At 41.7% G+C, this 27,674-nt stretch overlaps 1 protein-coding gene across 2 annotated transcripts in view; it reads right to left on the bottom strand.

The window, feature by feature from the left end:
* Nucleotides 1–27,674, bottom strand: part of sez6b (seizure related 6 homolog b) — a 121,844-nt gene that overhangs the window by 85,874 nt on the left and 8,296 nt on the right. Inside the window, exon 2 of one of the 2 annotated variants that reach the window (XM_020048098.3) lies at nucleotides 20,515–20,583. The exons of the other annotated variant lie outside the window; for it this stretch is intronic. Within the exon in view, the coding sequence (XP_019903657.3) occupies nucleotides 20,515–20,583 (69 nt within the window). The remainder of the gene's footprint in view (nucleotides 1–20,514; nucleotides 20,584–27,674) is intronic. 2 annotated transcript variants of the gene reach the window in all.

The raw sequence follows: 27,674 nt of genomic DNA, 5'->3' as shown, positions 1-27,674 counted from the left end.
TTCTTTGGTCGACCATTGCGAGGCCTGTTCTGAGTGGAACCTGTCTTGTTAAACCACTGTATGGTCTTGGCCACCATCCTGCAGCTAAATGTCAGGGTAATTTTCTTATAGCCTAGGCCATCTTATGTAGAGCAACAATAATTTTTTCCAGATCCTCAGAGAGTTTTTTGCAATGAGGTGCCATGTTGAACTTCTAGTGACCAGTATGAGGGAGTGTGAGAGCGATGACCACAAATTTAACACATCTGCTCCCCATTCACACCTGAGACCTTGTAACACTAACGAGTCACATGACACTGGGGAGGGAAAATGGCTAATTGGGCCCAATTTAGACATTTTCACTTAGGGTTGTACTCACTTTTGTTGTCAGCGGTTTAGACATTAATGGTTGTGTGTTGAGTTATTTTGAGGGGACAGTCAATTTACACTGTTATACAAGCTGTACACTCACTACTTTACATTGTAGCAAAGTGTCATTTCTTCAGTGTTGTCACATGAACAGATATACTCAAATATTTATAAAAACGTGAGGGATGTACTCACTTTTGAGAGATACTGTATTGTTTTCCAATGTTCATAAAATGTATCATTTAGCAACTTGATTTGGAATTTTAAAACCCCTATTAGTATAAAGGTGTTTTTAAAGCTCAATTACAGTTTCAATTGAATTCCACTAACGTGACTTTTTGAAGGACCAGACTGGGGCATAGCAGACACATGATTACCATATGTAGACACACTACCAGAAAACCTCACTCTTAGACCCAGTTCTGTTGAGTTAGATTGTGTTTGGTTCTCTGTGGTGTTTAGTTGTCACTTTACTGGGGTATCTACAGTATGGGGAAGATGCATTCTCTGAAGTTGCTTCTCTAAAGAAGAATCCCCCTTTAAACACCTAACTTGGAGGAGCAACTCACTTGTAAAACTGTGTATTTCAACCAGTGTTCGATAGGACTGAGTTTTCAAATTCCCACAAAGAACAAGAGTGAGGAAGAGATGCCTGCCTGGCCATTAGCCTACAGCTCACTGCACTGTTCTAATTAGAACCATGGTCTCTCAGGTACTTATCCAGGAAAATGCATGCTACGTCTGCAAAACGGATGCTGCTGCCAACACAAAGGTACAGTGGGGAGAACAAGTATTTGATACACTGCCGATTTTGCAGATTTTCCTACTTACAAAGCATGTAGAAGTCTATAATTTTTATCATAGGTATACTTCAACTGTGAGAGACGGAATCTAAAAATCCTGAAAATCACATTGTATGATTTGTAAATAATTAATTAGCATTTTATTCCATGACATTATATTTGATACATCAGAAAAGCAGAACTCAAAATTTGGTACAGAAACATTTGTTTGCATTTACAGAGATCATACGTTTCCTGTAGTTCTTGACCAGGTTTGCACACATTGCAGCAGGGATTTTTGCCCACTCCTCAATACAGACCTCCAGATCCTTCAGGTTTCGGGGCTGTCGCTGAGCAATACGGACTTTCAGCTCCCTCCAAATATTTTCTATTGGGTTCAGGTCTGGAGACTGGCTAGGCCACTCCAGGACCTTGAGATCCTTCTTACGGAGCCACTCCTTAGTTACCCTGGCTGTGTGTTTCAGGTCATTGTCATGCTGGAAGACACAGCCACGACCCATCATCAATGCTCTTACTGAGGGAAGGAGGTTGTTGGCCAAGATCTCGCGATACATGGCCCATCCATCCTCCCCTCAATACGGTGCAGTCGTCCTGTCCCCTTTGCAGAAAAGCATCCCCAAAGAATGATGTTTCCACCTCCATGCTTCACGGTTGGGATGGTGTTCTTGGGGTTGTATTCATCCTTCTTCTTCCTCCAAACATGGTGAGTTTAGACCAAAAAGTTATATTTTTGTCTCATCAGACCACATGACCTTCTCCCATTCCTCCTCTGGATCATCCAGATGGTCATTGGCAAACTTCAGACAGGCCTGGACATGCGCTGGCTTGAGCAGGGACCTTGCGTAGTGTGTTACTAATGGTTTTCTTTGAGACTGTGGTCCCAGCTCTCTTCAGGTCATTGACCAGGTCCTGCCGTGTAGTTCTGTGCTGATCCCTCACCTTCCTCATGATCACTGATGCCCCACGAGGTGAGATCTTGCATGGAGCCCCAGACCGAGGGAGATTGACCATCATCTTGAACTTCTTCCATTTTCTAATAATTGCACCAACTGTTGTTGCCTTCTCACCAATCTGCTAGTCTATTGTCCTGTAGCCCATCCCAGCCTTGTGCAGGTCTACAATTTTATCCCTTATGTCCTTACACAGCTCTCTGGTCTTGGCCATTGTGGAGAGGTTGGAGTCTGTTTGATTGAGTGTGTGGACAGGTGTCTTTTATACAGGTAACGAGTTCAAACTGGTGCAGTTAATACAGGTAATGAGTGGAGAACAGGGGGGCTTCTTAAAGAAAAACTAACAATTCTTATTGGTTGGTAGGTGATCAAATACTTATGTCATGCAATAAAATAATTTTTAAAAAATCATACAATGTGATTTTCAGGATTTTTGAAGTGTACCTATGATAAAAATGATAGACCTCTACATGCTATGTAAGTCGGAAACCTGCAAAATCGGCAGTGTATCTAATACTTGTTCTCCCCACTGTATCTACCAGAGATCAAACGGAGAAGTAGGCTGAGTTACAATCTCCCCCCAGCCTGTTGTCAGTGCTGTTTAAAAGATGATACATGTATCAGTGATGGTAGCTTACTCACCTTATCAGAAGCTCCCTACCCACACTGTTCTGTATTATCTTAATTAAACACTGCTTGGATGGGAAAAATGCTGACGGCAGACCAAGTGTTCTTTTCAAAATGTCGATCTTATCTTAGTGCTGACCCAAGTTGTTGAGTGGCAGTGGTGAACTGTAGGTACGGCTTGTGATATTTTTACTTTACAGTATGTATACATTTGCCGAACAGTAAATCCCAGATGTGTTTAGGCATTTCTTTTATGAGTCATTTGGTCAATATGCATCGCCCCATGGAGTTCCCAGCCATGCATCATCCAGCAGCAGAGTCAACACTCAATCCTAGACTGTGGAGGGCAGCTTGGCTCTACAAGAGTGACACAGCAGCACTTTAGGCTGCTGTGTCACTATGGAGCCACTTCTAATAGGTTGAAAAATGATTTCGCAATACATATAATTTCACAGCCATTATTTGAGCTTATTTTTGGATTTAGAACAGGGGAAATTGTGCTCAGTTATGAGATTCTAATTTCAAATACTTTTTTAAAGTGCTTTCTCCCAAAAATATGTGGTTTTCCAGGTACTCCAGCACTGAAATTTCCAAGACCCAAATTCTGGTACTTTAAGTATCCTGGACAGTACCAAAAGACATCATTCAATAATTGCTGTGAATTCTCTATGTGACTTACCATCCATATTAACCATGTCATTCATAAGCATGATGCCTAAGTTATACATATTTGACAATAATATTTTCTTTTTCTGGTGGATAAAATTGGATATGTAACCACATGGATACATTTTCAATGTAGCAAAATAAATTATTGGCTTCAATCTGCATTATCGCTTGTGATATTATTATCGTCTTTGTCCAAATTATGGGCCAGTGTTTTCTTCTACATGATTTCAGAATCTACTGTTCTGAGATGTGAACAACAAGCAACATTTATCCTAGTTGGGTTTTACACCAGAGAAGCTGGGTAAATAATAAGATTGACAGTTGTTTGTAAAGTATTCATCTTTAGCCCTCAACGCTAACAATTCATTGGCCATAATAGATACGCATGGAGATGACAACCTTGATTTACACAACTACAGAGACGTTGGTGATCAATTATGAATTTAGATGAAGACATGGTGCATATTACTCTTATGACAGAGTCTCTCAAATTGAAATCTAGGCATTTACAAATGAATTCTATTAGTAATAAATTTTTCAATTATTTTTTGCATCATAACATTAAAGGGTTTGGTAGAGTCCTGCACTGGAGCTATGGGAAATGATGGGGCTGAGGAAACACATGGGCTGAAGGAACATGGTACTGAGCGAACATTGAGCTGAGGGAACATGGGGTTAGGGAACATGGGGCTGAGAGAACATGGGGCTGAGGGAAAATGGTACTGAGCGAACATTGAGCTGAGGGAACATGGGGTTAGGGAACATGGGGCTGAGGGAACATGAGGCTGAGAGAACATGGGGTTGAGAGAACATGGGGCTGAGGGAACATGGGGCTGAGGGAACATGGGGCTAAGAGAACATGGGGCTGAGGGAACATGGGGCTGAGAGAACATGGGGCTGAGGGAACATGGGGCTGAGAGAACATGGGGTTGAGAGAACATGGGGCTGAGAGAACATGGGGCTGAGGGAACATGGGGCTGAGAGAACATGGGGCTGAGAGAACATGGGGCTGAGGGAACATGGGGCTGAGGGAACATGGTACTGAGCGAACATTGAGCTGAGGGAACATGGGGTTAGGGAACATGGGGCTGAGGGAACATGAGGCTGAGAGAACATGGGGTTGAGAGAACATGGGGCTGAGGGAACATGGGGCTAAGAGAACATGGGGCTGAGAGGGAACATGGGGCTGAGAGAACATGGGGCTGAGGGAACATGGGGCTGAGAGAACATGGGGTTGAGAGAACATGGGGCTGAGAGAACATGGGGCTGAGGGAACATAGGGCTGAGAGAACATGGGGCTGAGAGAACATGGGGCTGAGGGAACATGGGGCTGAGGGAACATGGGGCCGAGAGAACATGGGGCCGAGAGAACATGGGGCCGAGAGAACGTGGGGTTGAGAGAACACGGGGCTGAGAGAACATGGGGCTGAGGGAACATGGGGCTGAGAGAACATGGGGCCGAGAGAACATGGGGCTGAGAGAACATGGGGTTGAGAGAACATGGGGCTGAGGAACATGGGGCTGAGGGAACATGGAGCTGAGAGAACATGGGGCTGAGGGAACATGGGGCTGAGGGAACATGGGGCCGAGAGAACATGGGGCCGAGAGAACATGGGGCCGAGAGAACATGGGGCCGAGAGAACATGGGGCTGAGGGAACATGGGGCTGAGAGAACATGGGGCCGAGAGAACATGGGGCCGAGAGAACATGGGGTTGAGAGAACATGGGGCTGAGAGAACATGGGGCTGAGAGAACATGGGGCTGAGGGACATATGGCCCTGCTAAATGATGAAAATCAGATGTGAAATGTTTAATAATAAAGTATATCTTCCTATTAGAAATAATATAATGTAGCGTTAGTATGAACCCTGTGGTGGTCAGGCAGGAGAAAGACAAATAATGCGGATTATAGTGACATTTATGGAAAGACAACTTGATTGTTTGGGTTAGACCTCTTCTTCTAGAAGATCCTTAGGTCTTTTTTGTGGACCCAAGATATGTCTGAAATCTGTGTTGTGATGATAGAATATGGTGTTTTGTCAGATCATTACTATAACACTGTTCAAACTGAGACCAGAGAGCCTGAAAAGAGATAAAAATGTCAACAGCAAAGTATCTCCCTACAGCAGCAGTGAGCTCTGAGAAGCTGATATGAAACTGAGTCCAAACAGGGGGAGAGAAAAGTGTTTGGTAAGAAGAGTGTTTTGTCTCAGAAAATACAGGCGAGTTAATGGGATTTCACCGTTATCCTCTGTTTCCAGATACTGCAAATCCCCCCACATCCCCATGGTTCATACCTGCATGATAATGACCAGTTATATTATAAGACAGTCACTGCCTGGAACTAAGAAAATCACAGGAACTCCAGCAAACTAGAGAGACTAATCTGAATCATCCTATAATGTCCGATTGATAGGTTCCCAGTCTAACGGAAGACAAAAGATGACATATAGTCAGAAAGGTGTAGGTGACTTGTCTATGAGACAGCTTAATGTCATGACGTTTTGTTATGAATTGCTGCCTGGTTCTGCGATATAAGATATTTTATATTGCATTGCATAGGGCTTTTGGAATTCGGTGTTTCACCAGAATACAAGATTAAGGAAAAGACCTTCACAGCTAGCAATACATTCTAATTAGTTCAGATTCACCAACCTCTTTTTTTCCCTGAAGTCAGAAAAACGAACACCGGGACCTAATGGTTATTCAACCTACTGAATACATCAGTTAGACTATGCAGTCTGTGAAACATTATATTCTTTGTGGTTTGCTGTACCACTCACACCTTTGCTTAGGTATCCCTCTGTGTTTATGGTAAGCTATGGTTGCTGTAAATAAAAAAATCTGAAAATGGGTGTTAACAAAAACAAATATTATTATTTTTATAACTCTCAAGTTTAGGAACAACCTCTAATTAGTTATTTTACGCTATCTGTTCAGCCACATTGCATGTGTGTGTTACACTGGATTTTTCAAGGTCTATTATACCATTGTTTCAAATAATACCAAATACAGTTAAGTCTGGAAATAATTGGACACTGACACAAGTTTTGTTATTCTGGCTGTTTACCAAAATATATTCAAGTAACAGTTAAATAATGACTATGGCCTTAAAGTGCAGTCTCTCAGCTTTAATTTAGGAGTATTCACATCCAAATTGGAAGAAGGGTTTAGAAATTACAGCTCTTTAATATGTATCCCCCTCTTTTTCAAGGGACAAAAAGTAATTGGACAATTGACTCAAAAGCTGTTTCACAGACAGGTGTGGGCTATACGTTATTTCTTCATCAATTAAACAGGTTAAAGGTCTGGAGTTGATTCCAGGTGTGGCATTCACATTTGGAAGCTGTTGCTGTGAGACCACACCATGAAGTCAAAGGAGCTCTCAATGCAAGTGAAACAGGCCATCCTTAGGCTGCAAATAAAATCCATCAGGGAGATATCAGAAACATTAGGAGTGGGCATATCAACAGTTTGGCCTGGACGTCCAAGGAGGACAACAGTAGTGGATGATCGTAGGATCCTTTCCATGGAGAAGAAAAACCTCTTCACAACATCCAGCCAAGTGAAAACACTCTCCAGGAGGTAGGCATATCATTATCCAAGTATACCATAAAGAGAAGACTTCACAAGGGCAAATACAGAGGGTTCACCACAAGTTGCAAGAATAGAATAGAAATAGAAAGGCCAGGTCAAGAATAGAAAGGCCAGATTTTACTAAAAAACATTTAAATAACAGCATTATTTGGACAGATGAAACTAAGATCAACCTGTACCAGAATGATGGAAAGAAAAATATATGGAGAAGGCTTGGAACGGCTCATGATCCGAAGCATACCACATCATCTGTAAAACATGGTAGAGGCAGTGTGATGGCATGGGCATCCATGGCTTAGAATGGCACTGGGTCACTAGTGTTTATTGATGATGTGATAGAAGACAGAATCAGACGGATGAATTCTGAAGTGTATAAAGATATATTGATATATTGTTGTTGCATTTTAAATCCATTGTGGCTGCGTACAGAGCCAAAATAATGAAAATTGTGTCAGTGTCCAATTATTTCCTGCTCTAACTATATATAAATCAAAGAAGGCCAGGGGTATAAATGATATTAAGGAAAATAATGTCAATGAAAGATAAAGTTTTGTATCTATTTCTCCTATTTAGTCATCTTAGTTTGTTCATCTGGCCAGCCAGGAAATATATTTGCTTCACTGAGCAGTAACTTGTTGAGCCACTCTGCTGTGGTGGCTTGGTTATGATTGGCTATGCTAATCATTCCTTGGCTTGAGGGTGTCATCTCCAGTGGAGTCTCATCATCTCATTACTGTACTGAGAGCACTGTTCCTCATCCTAGACTTGTCTGTTTAGCATGCCTGGAAATCACCAAGCTTCTCCTCCTCTGCCTGAATACACATCAGCCCCAACCTCTAACTCGTATGTTTTCTTAGTAGGTGCATTTTATTTAAGGGGTAATTTCAACTATTCGCCTGAACACACACACCCAAACATTGGAACTCATATGCTGGTAAATGCTAAAGCAATCATTCAAAAGTAATGATACATTTAAATATTCACACATGGGTAGTGATGTGTTCCTTGGAAGGAGTAAGGAGATTCAGGGAGACGGAGGGGGCAGAACTCACTCCCTGTGGCGCTGATGTTTCCTCCTCAGAGCCAGATTAGTGGTAGCAAACTGGCTGCCTCCAACACTTAATCCTGCTGACATTTCAATAGACTGGCTCCCCACCCACCCACCCTCCCTCCACCTCCCTCAATCTCTTTTCCTCTCTCTGCCTCTGCCCTCTGATCTGCCTCTGCCCTCTGATCTGCCTCTGCCCTCTGAACTGCCTCTGTCCTCTGATCTGTCTCTGCCCTTTGATCTGCCTCTGCCCTCTGATCTGCCCTCTGATCTGCTTCTGCCCTCTGATCTGCCTCTGCCCTTTGATCTGCCTCTGCCCTCTGATCTGCCCTCTGATCTGCCCTCTGATCTGCTTCTGCCCTCTGATCTGCCTCTGCCCTCTGATCTGCCTCTGCCCTTTGATCTGCCTCTGCCATCTGATACCCACAAGTGCTGTACATCCACGTAGGAATACGTAGTCCATTATGGGTGACACAAGCATCCATGACTACACATAGGTCTCCCACCACACACTCCATGGGGTCTGCAAGTCCACTGACAGACAGCTCCAGGTGAAAGGCAACAGGACTCGAAGCTATTAGGCTGTGTTAAGGCATGAAATAAAAGCCTCTACATCTGTCTGCAGGGCAATGATTTGGCTTAATTAAAGAGTGTGTGGACCAGAGCATCTAGCCTTGGTCTCCAGAGGTAGTCCAGGCACAACGGGGCTCAGTGCTTAGACACAGGCAGGAGCCACCGAGCCCTTTACAGCTCATTAATACCACCCATCCATCCTATCAGCTCCCCTGGAGGAATGTGGTGTTTAGCCAGGCCAGTACTGCCTAAGGAAATGTTGACCCTGAAACATACATTATCAAGCAGAGAGAGCCTCCTGTTACCACCCCTATAGATCACATTGTATAAATCTCCTTTACACATTTCCCCTGGGTGAGTGTTTAAGGGTACCCCCCTTGGGTTTCAACAACATTTTTCAGTGCATTTTCACATTGAATCTGCTTGGAAATTACCTCTGTTTTTTCCAGAAAAGGTCACACACAGGATTAGGCTACATGACGATTAGGGACTATTCGTAATTTATGACATGGGGTATCCGGAGGATAAAGCCCCCCGAAAATATGAAAATGGTTGACCCTCCTCCAAGAAAAATATATTTTCACATCACCCTCCCTGAGCCTTCAGGAATGCAGATTAATAAATTGTCTCTACATTCATACTGATATTCTAACTATCCACATGGACTGTTCTCTACATTCATACTGATAGTCTAACCATCCACATGGACTGTTCTCTACATTCATACTGATAGTCTAACCATCCACATGGACTGTTCTCTACATTCATTCTGATAGTCAAACCATCCACATGGACTGTTCTCTACATTCATACTGATAGTCTAACCATCCACATGGACTGTTCTCTACATTCATACTGATAGTCTAACCATCCACATGGACTGTTCATTCATACTGATAGTCAAACCATCCACATGGACTGTTCTCTACATTCATACTGATAGTCAAACCATCCACATGGACTGTTCTCTACATTCATTCTGATAGTCAAACCATCCACATGGACTGTTCTCTACATTCATACTGATAGTCTAACCATCCACATCGACTGTTCTCTACATTCATACTGATAGTCAAACCATCCACATGGACTGTTCTCTACATTCATACTGATAGTCTAACCATCCACAGGGACTGTTCTCTACATTCATACTGATAGTCAAACCATCCACATGGACTGTTCTCTACATTCATACTGATAGTCAAACCATCCACATGGACTGTTCTCCACATTCATACTGATAGTTTAACCATCCATGTGGACTGTTCTCTACATTCAGTAGTAGCCACTCCTCCAACACATTATTAATTCCACTCCCATTTCCTACAAAGGACCATCTCCCTTAATCTCTGAAAGTTCATAGAATATTTCAAGACAATCAAAAGCGAACAAAGAATACAAAGAAACTCTAAGACTCTTGAATAGAGAACTTAGTTAAAGTTATTGTTTTTAAGCTTTTTCAAGCCTTTCCACTATATATTGCGTTACATCCATGATACACCAAGCACAAAGAGGGACTGACCGAAAAGCCAAAAATTATATTATTATAAAATTATAAAATTAAATGACCCTCCCTTGGACTTAATAAAAAACTGTAAATCATCCCTAAGACTGAAATTAGAAAAGCATGATGTTGAAATTAAATACATAAAAAACTGCAAAAAAAAAAGGCTGATCAGCACTTCTGGAGAGTCTACATCGATCTGCATCTACAATATATCCAAGTCCTCACATCCTGGGTTTTAACCAAGCACCACTAGCTTTGATATTTGTCACTAACTAGTGCCAGAGTGACATTGGGTGAATCATCACTGAGAGATCTCGACTCACACTTGCAATTGAAGTAATCTCAAAGGGTAGATTTAACAGAGCAAATATAATGTAACCATACTTTATATGTTAAATACCATACATTGTACTAGCATACACAACATTGATTATGCCTGTGTAGCATTTGCCAATGTCTTAAGCTAATGTGTTAATGCAACCCAGGGTTCAGCTAAAAGTAGACACAGAGCTGCCTCTTCCAATGCAGAATAAGCACAGCTGATTCTTTAACATTTCATGGAACATGGAGATATAAATCCATCATTTTAATGATAAACGTGCAGATAAACTGGATAGCCAATTGTGTTTTGTTGTCAATGCAACCAAATATCTACGTTTCACCTGTATCTATTGTTTGGTTCATTGCTGTCCCACTGTTCTGGGCAGAACATTTATATACATGCCGGTCGATTAGTACATTAATTTCTGAGTAAGAGCAATAGAGGTATAAAGAGATACAGAAAGAGACAAAGCAATAGAGAGATGGAAGTTTACAGAGTATAAGAGCTCTTGCCGAGACAGATGTTTGGTGTCTTGTCATGGCTTGTTGCAGTATAGTATTGAACTTCACAGAACACACTGTCTCTGTGTACGGTTCGAAACATGCAGTCAGATTGTGTGATCATTTTGGAGTGTTTTCAATACGGCTGTATACCGTCTGCTCTGCAAAGACATACATCTCAAATTGAAGACCATAATATGATTTTGCTTTTCATTCACAGGCAATTGGTTTATTTATGTTGAATATGTTGTATTCACATTGAAACCTTCATTTAATGTCTACTCATTTAAAATCTATTTCATGTAGGGCGGCACGCAACTTTGCTCAATGATCATCTGCCCATTAATCCGAAAGGTTGCTAGATCAAATCCCCAAGTAAGGTATAACGAGATCTTGCTGTTAGCTGCTGTCAGACCTGGATCATCACTATCGTCCCTCCCTTTCTCACTCGAAGCTGCTGTCATTGTCGCTGTCACTGTTTTCAGACCTATTAAACATTTTGGCCTCTCAATGTGCTCATTCTGCTGCATTTTTACTTCACAGGACATATTTCACTTCAGTTCTATGTTACATTATGTTAGCAAGTTATCAGACTGTTCCTAACTAGATCTGACTATAACCCCCCCCCCTCCCCAAATCACATTCAAATGTTAAATAGAAGTCATTACACACATGCCATCATTTAAAGTGACTCTGATTAATCACAAAGAAAGTAGATCTTGTAGGATTTTCCTGACATTTTCTTAGTTGCATCTCAGAGCAAAAGCCATGGTCCGCAGAGAGCTTACAAAGCATCAGAGGGATCTCATTGTTGAAAGATATCAGTCAGGAGAAGGGTACAAAAGAATTTCCAAAGCATTAGATATACCATGGAACACAGTGAAGACAGTCATTATCAAGTGGAGAAAATATGGCACAACAGAGACATTACCAAGAACTGGACATCCCTCCAAAATTGACGAAAAGACTAGAAGAAAACTGGTCAGGGAGGCTTCCACTAGGGCTAAGTGGAAGCCTCTTTAAAGGAACTGCAGGAATTTCTGGCACGTACTGTCTATGTGCTACATGTGACAACAATCTCCCGTATTCTTCATATGAATGGGCTCCCAAAAGCATGTGGGAAAATGTGTTATGGTCTGATGAAACCAAGGTTGAACTTTTTGGCCATAATTCCAAAAGGTATGTTTGGCGCAAAAATAACACTGCACATCACCCAAAGAACAAAATGAAACACATTGAAGCATGGTGGTGAACAGTTCCAAATATCAGGCAATTTTGGCACAAAACCTTCAGGCGTCCTTTAGAAAGCTGAAGATGGACAGGAAGTTCACCTTTCAGCACAACAAGGACCCAAAGCACACATCCAAATCCACAAAAGCATGGCTTCACCAGAAGAAGATTCACGTTTTGGAATAGCCCAGCCAGAGCCCAGACCTGAATCCAATTGAACATCTGTGGGGTGATCTAAAGGGGGCTGTGCACAGGAGATTTGGAGTGCTTTTGCAAAGAAGAGTGGGAAAATATTCCGGCTTCAAGATATGCCATGCTAATAGAATGTGTTGCAATAAAATCTAAAGGTGCTTCAACAAAGTATTAGTTTAAGGGTGTGCACACTTATGCAACCGGGTTATTGTGATTATTTTATAATTTTTTTCAAAGATTTGAGTTTGTTTTTCAATTGAATTGTTCACGTTATAGGTCACATTAAAGGTGGTAAAAGTTCTGACATGATTTATCTTTGTCTCATTATTTTACATCACAAAAATATGGCATTTTAACAGGGGTGTGTAAACTTTTTATATCTACTGTATGTGCCTATATTTTTTTTAAACATAAACATATACTAATATATGCATTTTATGTATTACTAATGTATGGCCATAAATGTCATACATATATAACATATTCGATTTTGGTCTTTTTCAAATATGCTGTAATATGTCTTAAATACATGTAAATATATTTACATAAATGACAAAATTATAGATGGTAATGTACATTTAGCATTTACATCTAACTGATATATTTCCATATTTGTATTGTTTCCTGTCATGTGTTTATTATGTTATCTAGTCATTTCTTTTAAGTACTTTTACAGAGAGGAATGGCATTCATGATAAAATGTAAAATGTATGCATATTGTTTTCATAATTAGTCGCTTTGGAAGTGTGAACTTGGAGTACAAAGTGGTTCATTATATTGAAACTGGAAAAGGTGCTATATGCTGCTTGACAGTGACTAAAGTCAAAACTTTGGTGTATTTACTAAACATTTATCATTATATTGTGACACTGGCAGTTGTGTGATACTGTGAATAAAGGTCCTTATTAAATTAAGATGACTGACTCTCAACAGGTGTTTCTTTACTTGCATTTACACTGTATTTAATAGAAATTATGGTAAATACATAATGTACAATTTACAAATCGGCTCTTGTTTGTAAAATATATTAATTGTTTTTTTCACAGTAATTAATTAATGGAATGCAATATGGCCTAGACCGGTGATTGTGTTGGTTTGCTCCCCATTTTGCCAACGATTATTAGTTAAACTCACTATAACAAGGAGATTCTCTGGAAAATTATGTCTTGAAGGATAATTCCATGATTTGTTGATGAGCAATGCTTAAAGTACTGCATATTCATATATTTCATTATTTGAACACATAATATTCAACATTAAATATATGACATGCATTTTATTATTATATTGTGAGAAACACAAGTTATGTATTTCAGGAACATATTCAGAGCACATATGTAAATATATGTTGAGAAATCCTCTACATATACTGTATGTGCATATATGTTTTGCATGAGTTTCCCATGAACTACAAATATATTTTATGGGTCTCTCTTATTGGCTGCCACTGGTGTCTTAGAGCGCACTAAATTAAAACATTGTGTCATTTAATTGTCTGGTAAGCCTATAATCAAGAGCACAGGCAATTTGAATAAGCTGTGCAAGTTTGATGTCATACAACCTTTCAGAGAGTAATTACGGATCCTACTTTGTCAGTAGCCCAGAAAATGTCTGTAGCTCAAATAGTAAGAAAAAAATATGACCCAACAATTTAGGTTCACTCTCTCACAAAAATTGGTAGTGGGTTCCTTTATACAAATCCCAGGTGGCTGATAACAAAAATCTTGTTCAGTTATGTTATCAGCTGAAGCAGGCTACCAATCAATTGTTGATCTGGGCACATATGATAATCACAGTAAGATATAATAGTTCATTAAAATGGTGTGCGGCTCATGTACATCAATGATAGGATTTTATACGTAGGCTTCAATAATTGAAATTCAATAGTGCTCCATAAATTTACTGTCTAACATTGTGAAAGTCGGTTGCAGTTTGTGTTTGTGGGAGAGACTTGTTGTTGTGTGTGTGCGTGTGTGCATTAATAAGAGAGAGGCAGACAGAGGGAGGGAGAAAGGGAGAGAGGGTGTGTGAGTGGGTATTACCTGAAGAGTAAAAAAGGTGTCATGCAGTGTTTTCCTCTTACTTCCCCTATGGCATGCACATCATTATGCAGGTTCTTCATATTCCTTCCTTCCAATTCTCCAGACAAATCTCAGGTAGGTTATGTGAATGTCTAATGGGCTATTCTATGCAGTATTCTATTTTGCGTTAAGTGTAAATGCTAGTGATAGGATTTCTGTGTGCATAACATTTAGGAAATGTGAACAATTGTCTGTGAATGCTAGACCGCACAGAATATTTTCAATGTGGTATTGAAATAACACTCTGTAGCGGTTGAAATCCTAATGACTAGATTATCAGAATATTACAAATGTCTGGCTGTCATCTTCAGTTGGTGAAAAAAGTTTGATCAACATGCCAACCAAGTATTACCCAAATATCCACATTGCAATAAAGTGTGGCCAGTGGCTAAGATCTTGGTTCAGATCTCTGTGCATACTAGCAAAGCACAATGAGGGTGGTGTCAGTGGGGTGAGTCGTCATGGGCGATCCTCCTGCTTTGTTCAGTATACAGCATCCTCAGGCCATCTGTGTTGGAAACTGTGTAAACGGTGTTTACCAGTGCTGAAACTGGGGCTGGAGATTAGGTCAAGTTGGAGTTGCATCAACACCTCTGAAGATGTAACCAAGTGGAAGATTTAAAGGACAGAGCACATTAAAAGATGGTCTCTGTAACATTATAAATTGTCTGGTCAGTCAAAGTCATTAAACCTACTGTACGATGCCTACGGGGAGGGATCACAGACTAGATCTGTCTGTGCCAGACCAGCCTATGCGCCTGTGTGTCAATCCTCTTTGTGATCAGCTGTCAAGGCCCACTCCTGGGAGGCTCATGAAATGGCCTGACCTTGAGAGAGAGCAGACTGAACTAACATGCCAGCGGAGGGGAAAGCAGAGCTATGGAGTGCCTAACGAATGCCTTCTCAGGAAAAGTGAATGCCTCAGCATCTAAGAACTTCCCATCTGTATTCAGAAAGCTGGAAGACATGGATATGGTTGATAATTCTGCCCATATACGCATACATAAATACATACATACACAGAAGCATGCACACACACACACACACACACACACACACAAACACACGCACAAACACACACACAAACACACACACAAACACACACACACAAACAGTAGCACACACATCCAGTGTACGGTGCATTGGCTCATGTTCAGGGCTGGATTTCCACCTACAGGGACATACTGCTCCCTAACTAACGGAAGAGCCAACATTCGTCCTTGGAGTCAAGGTTGCAATCCAACAACCCGTCTGAAGAAGAGATATTGATGAGTACGCAGCTGGTCTTTGTAGGGGTCCCCAACCTTTCCTAGCATGAGACATACTCATGTTTTCTAGTTTTGAAACAGGCAGATTCTTCAGCTCTCACTCATAACTTCCTTCGCTAGGTCATTGGTGTACCTTGAAAAGCACTATGTTTTGCTATTGGACTTGGGGAAATGAAATATAATAAATCACATTAACCATAAGGACGCCATTAAAATATTTTACAATCTGTTTTTAATTTTCATTATGTTCACAATCTGATGGATTGTTATTTTCTTCCCTTTTTACTCTCCAAATTTACTCTCCACAATTATTCATAAAGATAAAACTGACTGGATAATCAGAGTTCATGTCAATGATTTCAGAAATCATGTTTTCTTAGGTCTGGAAAAAACCCACAACATTTAGATTTTTGAGTGTTATTCCCCTCAACATTTATTCTCGATTGCCAAGAGACATTTAATGAAACTGAGGTCAAGTTGATCTCCATTTAAACTAATGAGCACAGCAGTGTTTTTTGCTTGCCAAGCAGTCAGTCATTTCTCAGCTACTATTTACAAAGAATCGACCAAGAAATGATAAAGGGTTCATGGCCTATAGATATAAAAGAGTGTTAAACATGCTATAGGACAGTTGTAGTTAGTATTTATTGGGCCGTTGTGTAATGATTGATTGGAATACATTTTTATGAGATAATAAGTGGTGTCATTCGAAGCATGTACTAGATTTTGGTCATTCTGGTCAACAGTGTTTTTCATTTGGACCTGCGCGTTGACTGTCACAGCCTGTAATACCATATCTGGCACTTCAATTATGCATCTAGAAAGAAAGGTATGTACTGCACAGGTTTAGAAATGGTTCAGTACTGCTGCACCTTTTTTCGTAATAAGGTTTACAATAATAACAAATACTAGATAGAAATGATATATTTACTGAAAACATACTTCAGCCGAATAAGCCTACTTTGAGGTTTTGGAAAAGTTCAAAGCGATCGGGCTTATTAGGCCAATAATGCCTAAACAAAAGCCTCATAATGCCAACGTTGTGTTAAATGAAAACAGTGATGCTTATGATCAAAGTTGTGACAGTTTGTGCTGGAGCACCGGAACGCTGCGTGGTACATTGACCAGTTGTAGACCCCTGTTTGACTCCACTGTCTGACTTGCATTAGAACGTGTTCCCAGTGACGGAGCAATACAATGCTGCAATCCTCCATCACTGCTAATGTGCCTGACTGGACTAATCAATAGCAGTGTACAGTATGTGAGCAGACTAAGGAAGGCTGTTAAATGAATAGGATTGGATGGGAATGGAACAGCCTGGGAGGAACACCGGTCTCCCTTCCTGCACATTATATTAATGTGAAAGCTCCTGATGTCTCCAGGAACATTCTATTTCATTTATGTCGTCTGCTTAAGGGCGTTAGAAACCACTTCAAAAGTGTGACAAAAAAACAGACTGTTGATTGAACTGTTCCCTAATCTTACTGAAGGCAGCGCAGCATAACAATTTCAAGAAAATGCTTCATTGAATACAATATTGTCATTGTAACTGCATTTGCACATACTGTGCATTTGATTAAAATACAAAACACTTTTCTAAATGGACATAAACATCTGGCCATTGGTCCTTCTGCGTTGATGATGATGACATGTTGGACGTCTTTATTTATTTTCTTATTTTTTTCGTCGGCGAAGCTAAGGGGTTACTATGCATCATCCAAGAGTCCTGACAGGGAGGTTGGGGGACAAGGATATATGCTATGCCCAAACATCCTTCTGCTCTCCAGAGAAATCTGAAGCATTTGATAATTAATGAAGAAATGGCACACGACTGGGTTCACAATTACTGCTGCTCGACTAATCATAATCAAGATGTTACTGATTAACATGCGGTGCTCCTATGAAAACAGGTTCTGGCTACGTTGGGTGAAAACTACCAGAGAGGCACATTAAAAGCCAATTATGGTTGTTGTGATTTATTTTAGCTGCTGTGTCTAATGATGTCTGTGAAGAAACATGCAGTCATTAGAGAGCATCTGTAAGAGAACGAGTCAGCCCTGCCTGGTCAAACATCTTGACCAGAGGTTAGCAACCAAAGGCATCAGTACTCAGAGTACTCAGAGTAACGCATTATGCTATATCCTACATACCGTAGTATGTAAGCAAGTGTTTGCTTAAAATGTGAAAAACTATTAAAGATAAACATTTCATTACAATTGCTAAGCAAGTCAAGTGTATTATTTAAAATGATTGCATATGTGTATGTGTTTTATTTCTAATTATTTTCCACATTTGCAAAAACTGGAAAACATGATTTAAACGGGTTATATGCCATTGGTTTTCATTGCGTGGTTGTAGTTCCCACAACATTTCAATCTTCATTAGCCAATTAGCTTTTATGACATTGCAGCAATTGGTTCCGCTCTATCAGCCTCTTCCTTTCCCGCTAAATTCAAAATCAAACTGTTTCATTACTAGCATCTGGAAAGCCTTCTTTTATTAGCGCTAAAATGGCATCAGCGTACAAAATGAATGTCTGCTCATGTGTTGGTTCTTGGACAAAAGAATATTGATTAGTTTTACTAAAGGGCCAGGCTGTTTGTCTCTATCTGTTGAGAAACAGCTGTTCGTCAGACCTCGAGTGTACAGCGTTATTTTAAAACAAGACATGAGCAAACGATGAGGTGGAGGGCTGACAAAACCATGTGTCCAGGTGTGATAAGCAAAGCAGTGCGTTCAAGAATCTTCATGCAAAAAATGTGTCTAGTCATGAAGGAGAGCACAATTCATCATCAAACATGGAAAAGCATTTACTTTCGGTGTCTGCGCTCAATTCAGAATCTCAGAGTTTGCCTCCTGAGCCTCCCTCAGGCGGTACGCGTTGGTACAACTAGAACTATTGGGGTGGAGCTCTGTAACAACCCACTGACAGCAACTCTGTCTGACGTAGCCAGGCAGGCAGTTAGACATGGGCATATGACAATCATAACTGGCAGGCAAATCTGAAGTAGTAGGATAAATAGTTAACTGGCACTCTGATCTAGATCTAACCACAGGGCAAGTAAGGAGTCATTGTAGTGAATGAATCATTGAACTACAGACTCGTTATAGTTAGCTGATGGTTTAACTATTGACTCATCATGAAAACATCAGTAGGTACACAATGTATATCAACTCCCATTTGCTAAAAAGTACAATTTGGGAATTTGGGGCCATGCTCCCCTTTAACTTTTATCCTAATCTGAAACACAAATGAACCAAAAAAATAACAAGACGTTCCAAAACAAACAGGTCTTTATTAAACTGAATGCTTACTCTAGAGCCTACAGCTCTATGTAAAAACCTTGAAAACAAGAGTGTCTTTTAAAAAACTATAAAAGAAGTAGTTGTTTACTGTCTACCTAAAATAACTCAGTGCAAGAGCAGAATGATTGAAGTGGTGCCTATTATAAATCAATTGTTAAAGTGTCGTCAGTAAGAATGGGCATAATTGCACAGGACACTATTTGTGCTCGCAGGACAATATTGGTCTAGTAGTATGTGAAAGGGCTGATCGACACAGGCAGAGCACTGCAGTCCTGGCACAGAAGCATGCTGGTGTGTTCGGCACCGGTATTTCCCCGAGGAGCTTCGAGCCCTGTTAGACATGCAAAATAACCTGATTAAAACAGTGCTAACAGAAAGGGCACCTGTTTGGACAATGTCAGGGTGGTTGATATCAACAATGTATTAATCACCTGACAGTCGGACTGACAGGCAAACGGAAAGATAGAACGACAAAGAGACAAAGGGATAGAAGGATGAACTGACAGATGAATGGAGGGAGGTAGTCGGCTCTCTTCTTCATATCAGCCTGACAGAGACAGAGAGACTGGAGGGCAAACTCATCTCCTGCTCTCGTCATCTTCATGATTAAAGACTGGCTCCTCTTAACACCTGCTAATTAAAAAAGGCTTCTTCTCTCACTGTGTGAGGAGTTCACTCACACTGCGTGCAACAGGTTGATGAAGATTTCAACTGCAGCAGTCTTAAATTTGGATCTGTTCTATCTTGGCTTTAGTACAACAATAGATATGTTCTTGATATATTAAAGATATTTTGTGGTCTGTATATGTTTTTTTCCCCACTCAACCTTTTCCGAGGTTCACAACATAAAAACACCTCACAATGGTGAATCACTTCTAAAACCATTTGGGAACCACTGCATTAGCTAATTGCCCAAGTTAAATATTTCTCTGGACAAATACTTATTATTACATGTCCTCTTTGTAACCAAGAAGGATGACAAGCGGTGAAACAAAGCAAAGCAAATTGACGCCATTAAAGCAGTAACAACATGTCATGCCAGGAGGTGACGGTAGACTAGCATAGCAAAGCATTTATCCCTCTCTCGTTCTGCTTAGTGATCAGCCACAATGATCTCGCTGAAGAAACTGATTATATACATTTTTTTCTTTTTGTGTAATTTCTTTTTTCTCCCTCACAGAAAACAGCAGAGAGAATGGTCTGTTATTCAGCTGGAACGGATCAAATTAGTAAGAGCAGTGAAGGCAGTCCCCCTCCCAGGAAAGAGGCTGGCTGGCTGGCTGGCTGGCTGGCTGGCCTGGCTGGCCTGGCTCCAACTGGAGCTGGGTTACGCACATGCAAATGGATTGGGGTTGTTGCAACAACAACAACAAAAACATATTGAAACCCACATGTGTTTGTGTGGCATGTGTTTACAGACCACCCTTCCCAGCCCACCTGCCCACCCACCAGCTGAATAAGTCCCAGAGTGCAGCAGCACATCCCCTACTCACTTTGAGGGAGGGCATCCTTTGATCTCCCATCTCCTGTAAGGAGCCCACTCCTCGGCTCCTCTCTGTAAACTGAGATCAAAGAGCACGGTGTACCTGGTTAAAACCCAGATACAACATCCAGGGACAGACAGGATTTCTACCAGCTTTATCACTTTGAAATCATGGCTCAGAACTCCACCTCGCTTTGAAGTGTTTGTGAAGTTGTGTACCTTCCTATTGCTTTTCATTATATTTCAGCCCCACAAGTCCCCATGGAAACAAGAGGTCAAATACCCTTAAAAAGGAACAACACAACGTGGGGAATTTGAACCAGCATCTTTCCAGATACTGTCCCTAAACCTGATTATTTATGCTCTAGCATAATAGGAGGTCTGCAGCACACGTTTCCTCACAGTGTTTCAGTCTCAGTAGGCCATCACCATACAGATGTGCGCCTCCATCTCAAGAAGAAAGATACAGTGCAGTGAGTATGTCCTGGCCTAACGACACTCCATGGGGGTGACTGACAGGGGACCAGTCTGTGTTTCCACGGAGGCCACCTCAACCTGAGCACAGTCAATGAGGCATGAGAAACAGGCTAATTTGCAGTTTGTAAAAAACAGTCATTATAACATGGTGTTCCCTTCTTTCTCTTCAGCATGGTGCTTCTTATAAGGGGAAATGCAGCTATGCCATACCATCTAGTACCAACGGTGGACAGAAATAGCCAATTATGAGCCATTTTAAGTGTAATGCCCTGCTGAATTACATCACACGGTTTTTACTTTAACTGAAAAAGCATTTCACAATCAAGTTGAGTGAATTATTCCATGTAATGTTTGATTTAGATGTAAGGTGTCTGCATCGCGTCAATCTTGCTCCAAGACTTTATTCTACCTCCCTTTGGGTGATCAGTTAGACCCTGTAACCCCCAGGCCACCTGGCCTGTTTCTAACAGTTTTTATTTTTCAACTTTCTCTTTCTTAGCTGTTTAATAGGAGGTAATCGCTGAAGTACAGAGTTGTTTAGCTGTTTTTCTGGACATCCAGCTTGTTATCTGGTGAAGGCAGCACGCCAGATTTGGATTAATCGTTTTACAGAGATGTCCCTTTCACCATATTTAAAATGTTAATGCAGCTGAGCTGAGAGGGTTACTACACTCGTGAGTTAAGTGGAGGCTAATGAGGAGTAATCATAGATGTTTGCGTCGTTGTCACGCCATGTGAATTATTCAGATGCACAGCTTTGTTTATTTACACTTCGTTTGTGCCCGAAGCAAGCCGCTAGATTCGTCTTAAAAAGCCTGGAAAGATACATGCTCCTGACCTGTATAAACTAGCTAGCAATAAGCGGTTCCTCTTGACATTTCTGCCTTAATTCAGCACTGGGTCATTAACATGCTAGAGGGCATTGAGGCCAAGAATAAAAGCCTGAATAAATGCGTTAAGTTATGTTTCCTTTTCAGCTCTTTCAGCGCATACAAAGACAAAGATAATATTTGCTTGCGAGAAGAAGCCTTGAAATGGGTTGGAAACTGTCATAAAAAACAGTACTACAGACTCTGCACTTTTGTTAGTCGGGAATTCTCTAAGGAGGAATAATCAACATGGCTGAGTAGTAGAGAAAGCAGTACGAGTTCATAACAAGGTGAACATCCAGGAGGTTAGTCTCGGCAGAACATCTTTGTTGTCTGTTAAACACATCTCCCTCTGACAAACACTCCCCTGTCAGTTGACTTGCTGCACACACAACAGCGTTTTACTGGAACTACTGTGGCGGCAATCTGACTATGCACGCTCGCTTTCAAATCAGGGAAACGTTGGGACATTAGGCTTAGAGAAAATACCTTAAGAAAAGAGGATGACTTTTGTTTCTTCCATATTATTCTGTAGCTAGTGTTTTGTACTGTGGTTGTTTCAAACATACATGATAATGGTTGTAATGCATGGAGACATTGGTATAATCCAACATTAGCAACTTGTCAGGATGTCAGCTGGATCCTAATCACATCCAGTCCGTGCAGCTGGAAGCGTTTGGTGAACAGATAGTGACGGTCCAGGGAGAAAGATTCACAGCAACGAGGATGTGTCACACTGCTCCGGTATTCCTCTCACAGTCTGGGATTATCCCTGTCTCAGTGTGAGGTCAGCGGGTGAAGGACTCTCAAGCGTTAGGTGTGTGCTAGCGTGTCTGTGTGTTTCACGTGTGTGTGTGTGCGCCTGTACCTGTGGGTGTATGTTGGAAAGTGACTCTGCACTTTACAGTAGGATGCTTAACACAACGAAGCCGGGTCAGAAGCCAAGACACAGTTAATGCTGCTCCAAATTGCTTTTCCTTCTAGATTCTCTGCTACTAAGGCTGGAGAGAGAGTTGAGAAGGTTGTGCAATGGAGAAGGGGGAGGCAAGAAGTGAGGTGACCAGATCCACAAAATGCGAATCTCAAAGAGGGAGGATGCAAAAGATGGTTTTCTATGCTTACGTTGAAATGTATGCATTACCAAGGGACATTATGTTGTCGAACCAAGAAAAGCCTCAGCATTTTATCAATTTTGTTCAATAGACCAGAAAGATTGTTTTAAGCCCAAATCCCTATTAAGTCATAAGCATACATAAACATCCAGCACAATACACAGAAAGCTTTTTGGTCACTTGTTCCTAGTTGTTCTATCAGAGGCTCTGACTGGTGTGGGAGGCCTGTTACTGTAATTAACTGAGGATAATTGAGTACACTGCTCCGTTGCTGAGGTTCACCGGTTAACTGCAATCCGGGACAGCTTTGCAAGTGTTGCCAGTAAAACAGTGATGAGTGACATATTGTGAATTAACGCAAATCAATGAAAACAATACTCCGCTTCATCCAACGTAATCCGCCTGCTACCACAGTGGGCTGGAGGGAGGTCAAAGGCAGGGCTGTTTTTGTCCATCCAAACACTTGTGTCTATGTGTGCGTGTGTGTGTGTGTGGGTGCGTGTGCGAGCGTGTGTGTTTGTGCGTGTGCATGTGTGTGGAGACAGGCAGGCCACACAGTCCTCCATCAGCACCGCAAACAACCAAGGACAATTACATAGATGGAATGAAGCAATTCTTGAGGAGAGGCTGGAACACTCTTTCTTCAAACACCACATTGTGCTCTCTCTCTCTCTCTGTCTGTCTCTCTCTCTATCTTTCTCTGTCTGTCTGTGTCTGTCTGTCTGTCTTGTCTTTCTCTCTCTCTCTCTCTGTCTGTCTCTGTCTGTCTGTCTTGTCTTTCTCACTCTCTCTCTCTCTCTCTCTCTCTGTCTCTCTCTCTGTGTCTGTCTGACACTCGCTCTCTCCTTCTGTTCTCCCTGTCCTTCCTTCTGTGCAGACGGCTCCTGCTTCATTCTTCACAAGGAAATTGCTACAGCGCCCTTCACTCATTAATTGAAACATATTTTTCAAAGGACTGATGCAACGATTTCCTGCATGGGAGCACAACACTGGCTAAGCTGTAAATCAAGAACAGGATACGGCATCCCTGTATTTTCCTTTACTATCCATTACTACTTGTTGACTTTGAGCAGCCACCATCTTGTGGATGAAATGTATTTTCTGTTTTGCCAGAGAGCATTTTGTCTCAGCTCTTACAACATAACAAGTATAATACAAGTGGTATTACTTAAATAAGCTTAAAGAATAAAACCTTACATATGTATATCTTATTTTCAAGAGGAAAAGTACTAACTTGGACAGAAAACAAGTGTAAGTCTTGATTTCAGTTCCAACGCCTTTCACAGAGCTGTCCATAGAGAAATGAACCCTGGTTGAATTTTTCAATTGCATGAGTCTGTTTTGAAATGTTGTGTATACAAGCGGTGGAAAACACCTGCTAAAGTCTTCAATAAACATCTACCTGGCAGGAGTTTCTTTATTTGCCTGGGATGCAACAGGAAAAAAGAGCGTCACACATTTAAAGTTATACAGATACACTTCCATTCGTACTGAATAGGTTTGCAAATTCCTCTCAAAAGGTGTTTCCAACCCTCTGAACCATATCGTCACCACAGAGTGGTATCAACTTTTCTTGCCAAGAAGTATGACTATGCCCCAGTCTGTTGCCATGGGGACTGAACTCACAGCAATAATGTGTCAGTTCAATGTTTCAAGACATTTATTATATGATTTCGGGAGTTTGACAATCAGATTATTTTAAAGGGTGAAAAAGTAACAGCTTTCGGGATATGACTGGGCACTGGTCATAACATTTCTAGCAAATTGTATCAAGTTCCTCGGTCTACAATCCGCATTGCAGTTGCTTCATTCAGACCCAGGTTCCTTCCTTCATCATTCCTGAGTAGAACAAAGCAAGCAAGCCCGTGAATCACGCAAAGGGCAATAAAAACAGCCTTAACTTCATCCAGATAGGTTGGCTAGGGATGTCTTGACAAGTCGCCCTCTAGCGACTCCTAATGACATGTCTGGGATCTGTCTCAGCATGCATGAACCAATCTTTGACTTTCCCAAGCTCGTTTGAAGTTATGAGGCTATTGCCACGAATCGGACAAAATAAAACTGGGACAACGATTGGGGTATAATTGGGAGCCCAGTTCCATTAACTACTCAAGCAAAATTTGTTTGTACATTAAATATCATATTACCAGCCACAAAGTTAATCAAAAGGTAATTGGATGGAGAGAGTCTCCTGACAGCCATGCATGCATGCTTGACTTACTGAGTGTGTTTACATGCTGTTTTTAACGATAAGATGATTATGGCAATAGTTACGTAAAAATATTAATTGGTGCAAGGTCGTGTTCCAAGTTAGCGCACGCTGATTCCAACCCTTAGATTTTGGAGCATTCTATAAACTGATTCTGTATATTTAGAGCACTTTATTTTGTCAGCACTAGCTCCAGCAGTGTGAGCCTCCTTTTGCTTTAGTTAGAGAAAAGTGATATTACGCAGGTGAGAAATACTTTTCACATACACACTTGATGTGTATAAACATACACACATTTGGACTGATCTCTGCAGCGCTCTGGATCTTTCACAATCAAGAAACCTTGAAATCATAGTGGAGAGGGTTGTTGTACAAGACAGAGGTGGGAACCAGTTTCAGTGTGGTCAACACACTGCAGTGAGAGTAGATTGCATTGCCGGTGGCCATGGCGGTGGCTCTGTGAATCCAGCTGGCGGTTGAGGATGAACACATTGTTTGGTGAAGCTCTAACCGTGGGCAGGGTTTCACCAGGGTTTAGGGTTTCACTGGGGGAAGGGTTACACCAGGGGGCAGGGTTTCACTGGGGGATGGGTTACACCAGGGTTTAGGGTTTCACTGGGGGAAGGGTTACACCAGGGGGCAGGGTTTCACTGGGGGATGGGTTACACCAGGGTTTAGGGTTTCACTGGGGGAAGGGTTTCACCAGGGGGCAGGGTTTCACTGGGGGATGGGTTTCACCAGGCAGCAGGGTTTCACTGGGGGATGGGTTTCACCAGGGTTTAGGGTTTCACTGGGGGAAGGATTACACCAGGGGGGAGGGTTTAACTGGGGGCAGGGTTTCACCAGGGTTAGGGTTTCACCAGGGCCAGGGTTTCACCAGGGGGCAGGGTTTCACCAGGCAGCAGGGTTTCATCGTGTGTAGGGTTTCACTGTGGGGCATGGTTTCATCTGGGGAAGGGTTTCACCAGGGGGCAGGGTTTCACCGAGGGGCAGGGTTTCACCAGATGGGCAGGGTTTCACCGTGGGCAGGGTTTCACCAGGAGGCAGGGTTTCACCAGGGGGCAGGATTTCACCGTGAGCAGGGTTTCACCAGGGGGCAGGGTTTCACCGTGGGCAGGGTTTCACCAGGGGGCAGGATTTCACCAGGGGGCAGAGTTTCACCAGGGGGCAGGGTTTCACCGTGGGCAGGGTTTCACCAGGGGGCAGGGTTTCACCAGGGGGCAGGGTTTCACCGTGGGCAGGGTTTCACCAGGGGGCAGGGTTTCACCAGGGGGCAGGGTTTCACCGTGGGCAGGGTTTCACCAGGGGGCAGGGTTTCACCAGGGGGCAGGGTTTCAGGGCTGCAGGACTGCAGTGAGCACCGGTTTATTTTCCTGAAAGCTAAACTCTTCAGTCCCTGAATTTCCCAAAAGAAATCCTTCAATGCACTGACTGTAGTGATTACTGACAGAGAGGACAAAGAGATTTTCAGGATCAGAAGGGGAAGAAGGATTTTGTCAGCTGTAGTAGAGTCTAGTTTTCATCAGTGTATTGAAATGACTCTGACATACATATTCTAACATGTCAGTGGCTAGATCGTGGTTGACAAACTCTGTTGGTCCCAGAGACCCAATACCCAGTTCATTTCTGCTTTTTCCATTTCACCCGAGAATGATTTGTGTATTTTATTCTGAGATATTCAGGGTTCAGAGATCCCAAAATGTCTCTCTCAAATGGCTTGTCAGATCAAAAGACATATTATGTTGTGGCTGAGCTAGAGAAAATATTGCACTTCATCCTCCGAGTGACCAGTTTTCTTATACAGGCTTCATAAAGACGTCAGAAAGTCTGAGGTCAACAGGGTTAAAGCTATGTGTCATAGGTAAGCAATCAATATCTCAGACAGCATTGTACATCAGCAGCTGTTTCATATGAGATGGATGTGAAGGGTTGGGAAACCGTTTTACCAGGCCACAGAGAAATCCTTGAAATGCTCTGAAGCGCTTGAGATTGAAAATGTAATATTGAAGAAATATGTTGCAGTTGAGGGGGTTGGATAAACCACCATCTCATGATTATAATGTTTATTTACTGTAGCAGATCAATTGTAGCCTACAAATGACTACTTTTCTGTATGGGTACAAGATGTTCCCTATTTTCGGTTCAGACTCCTGAGAGACTTGGAGTGATACGGTGCACCTCCACAATTATTTCCCCCCTTGGTAAAGACGAGCAAAATCTAAAAATCTGACCTATTTACCAGGAATGTGTCATGATTATAGGCAACTCTTGAATTTTTTATCAACCTCATATAATGGAAGTACTGTAAAAGTCCCATAGTCTTTGTTTTCAAGTTCATCTGTGTAATTCACTCTATTCCACAATCAGCCCCCATTTTGCACATTTATGCATGCCTCCAATTTGCACAAGTATCCCCAAATCAGAGAATTCACAAATAAAATGAGACAAACTGTTGTTGATATTCATGAATTAGGTAATAAAATTGCTACACACCTGAAAACAC

The sequence above is a fragment of the Esox lucius genome, chromosome 1 (assembly GCF_011004845.1).
Source record: "Esox lucius isolate fEsoLuc1 chromosome 1, fEsoLuc1.pri, whole genome shotgun sequence".
NCBI classification, from domain to species: Eukaryota; Metazoa; Chordata; class Actinopteri; order Esociformes; family Esocidae; genus Esox; species Esox lucius.
The sequence above is the reverse complement of the archived record's forward strand: the minus strand, read 5'-3'. Positions and strand labels throughout refer to the sequence as shown.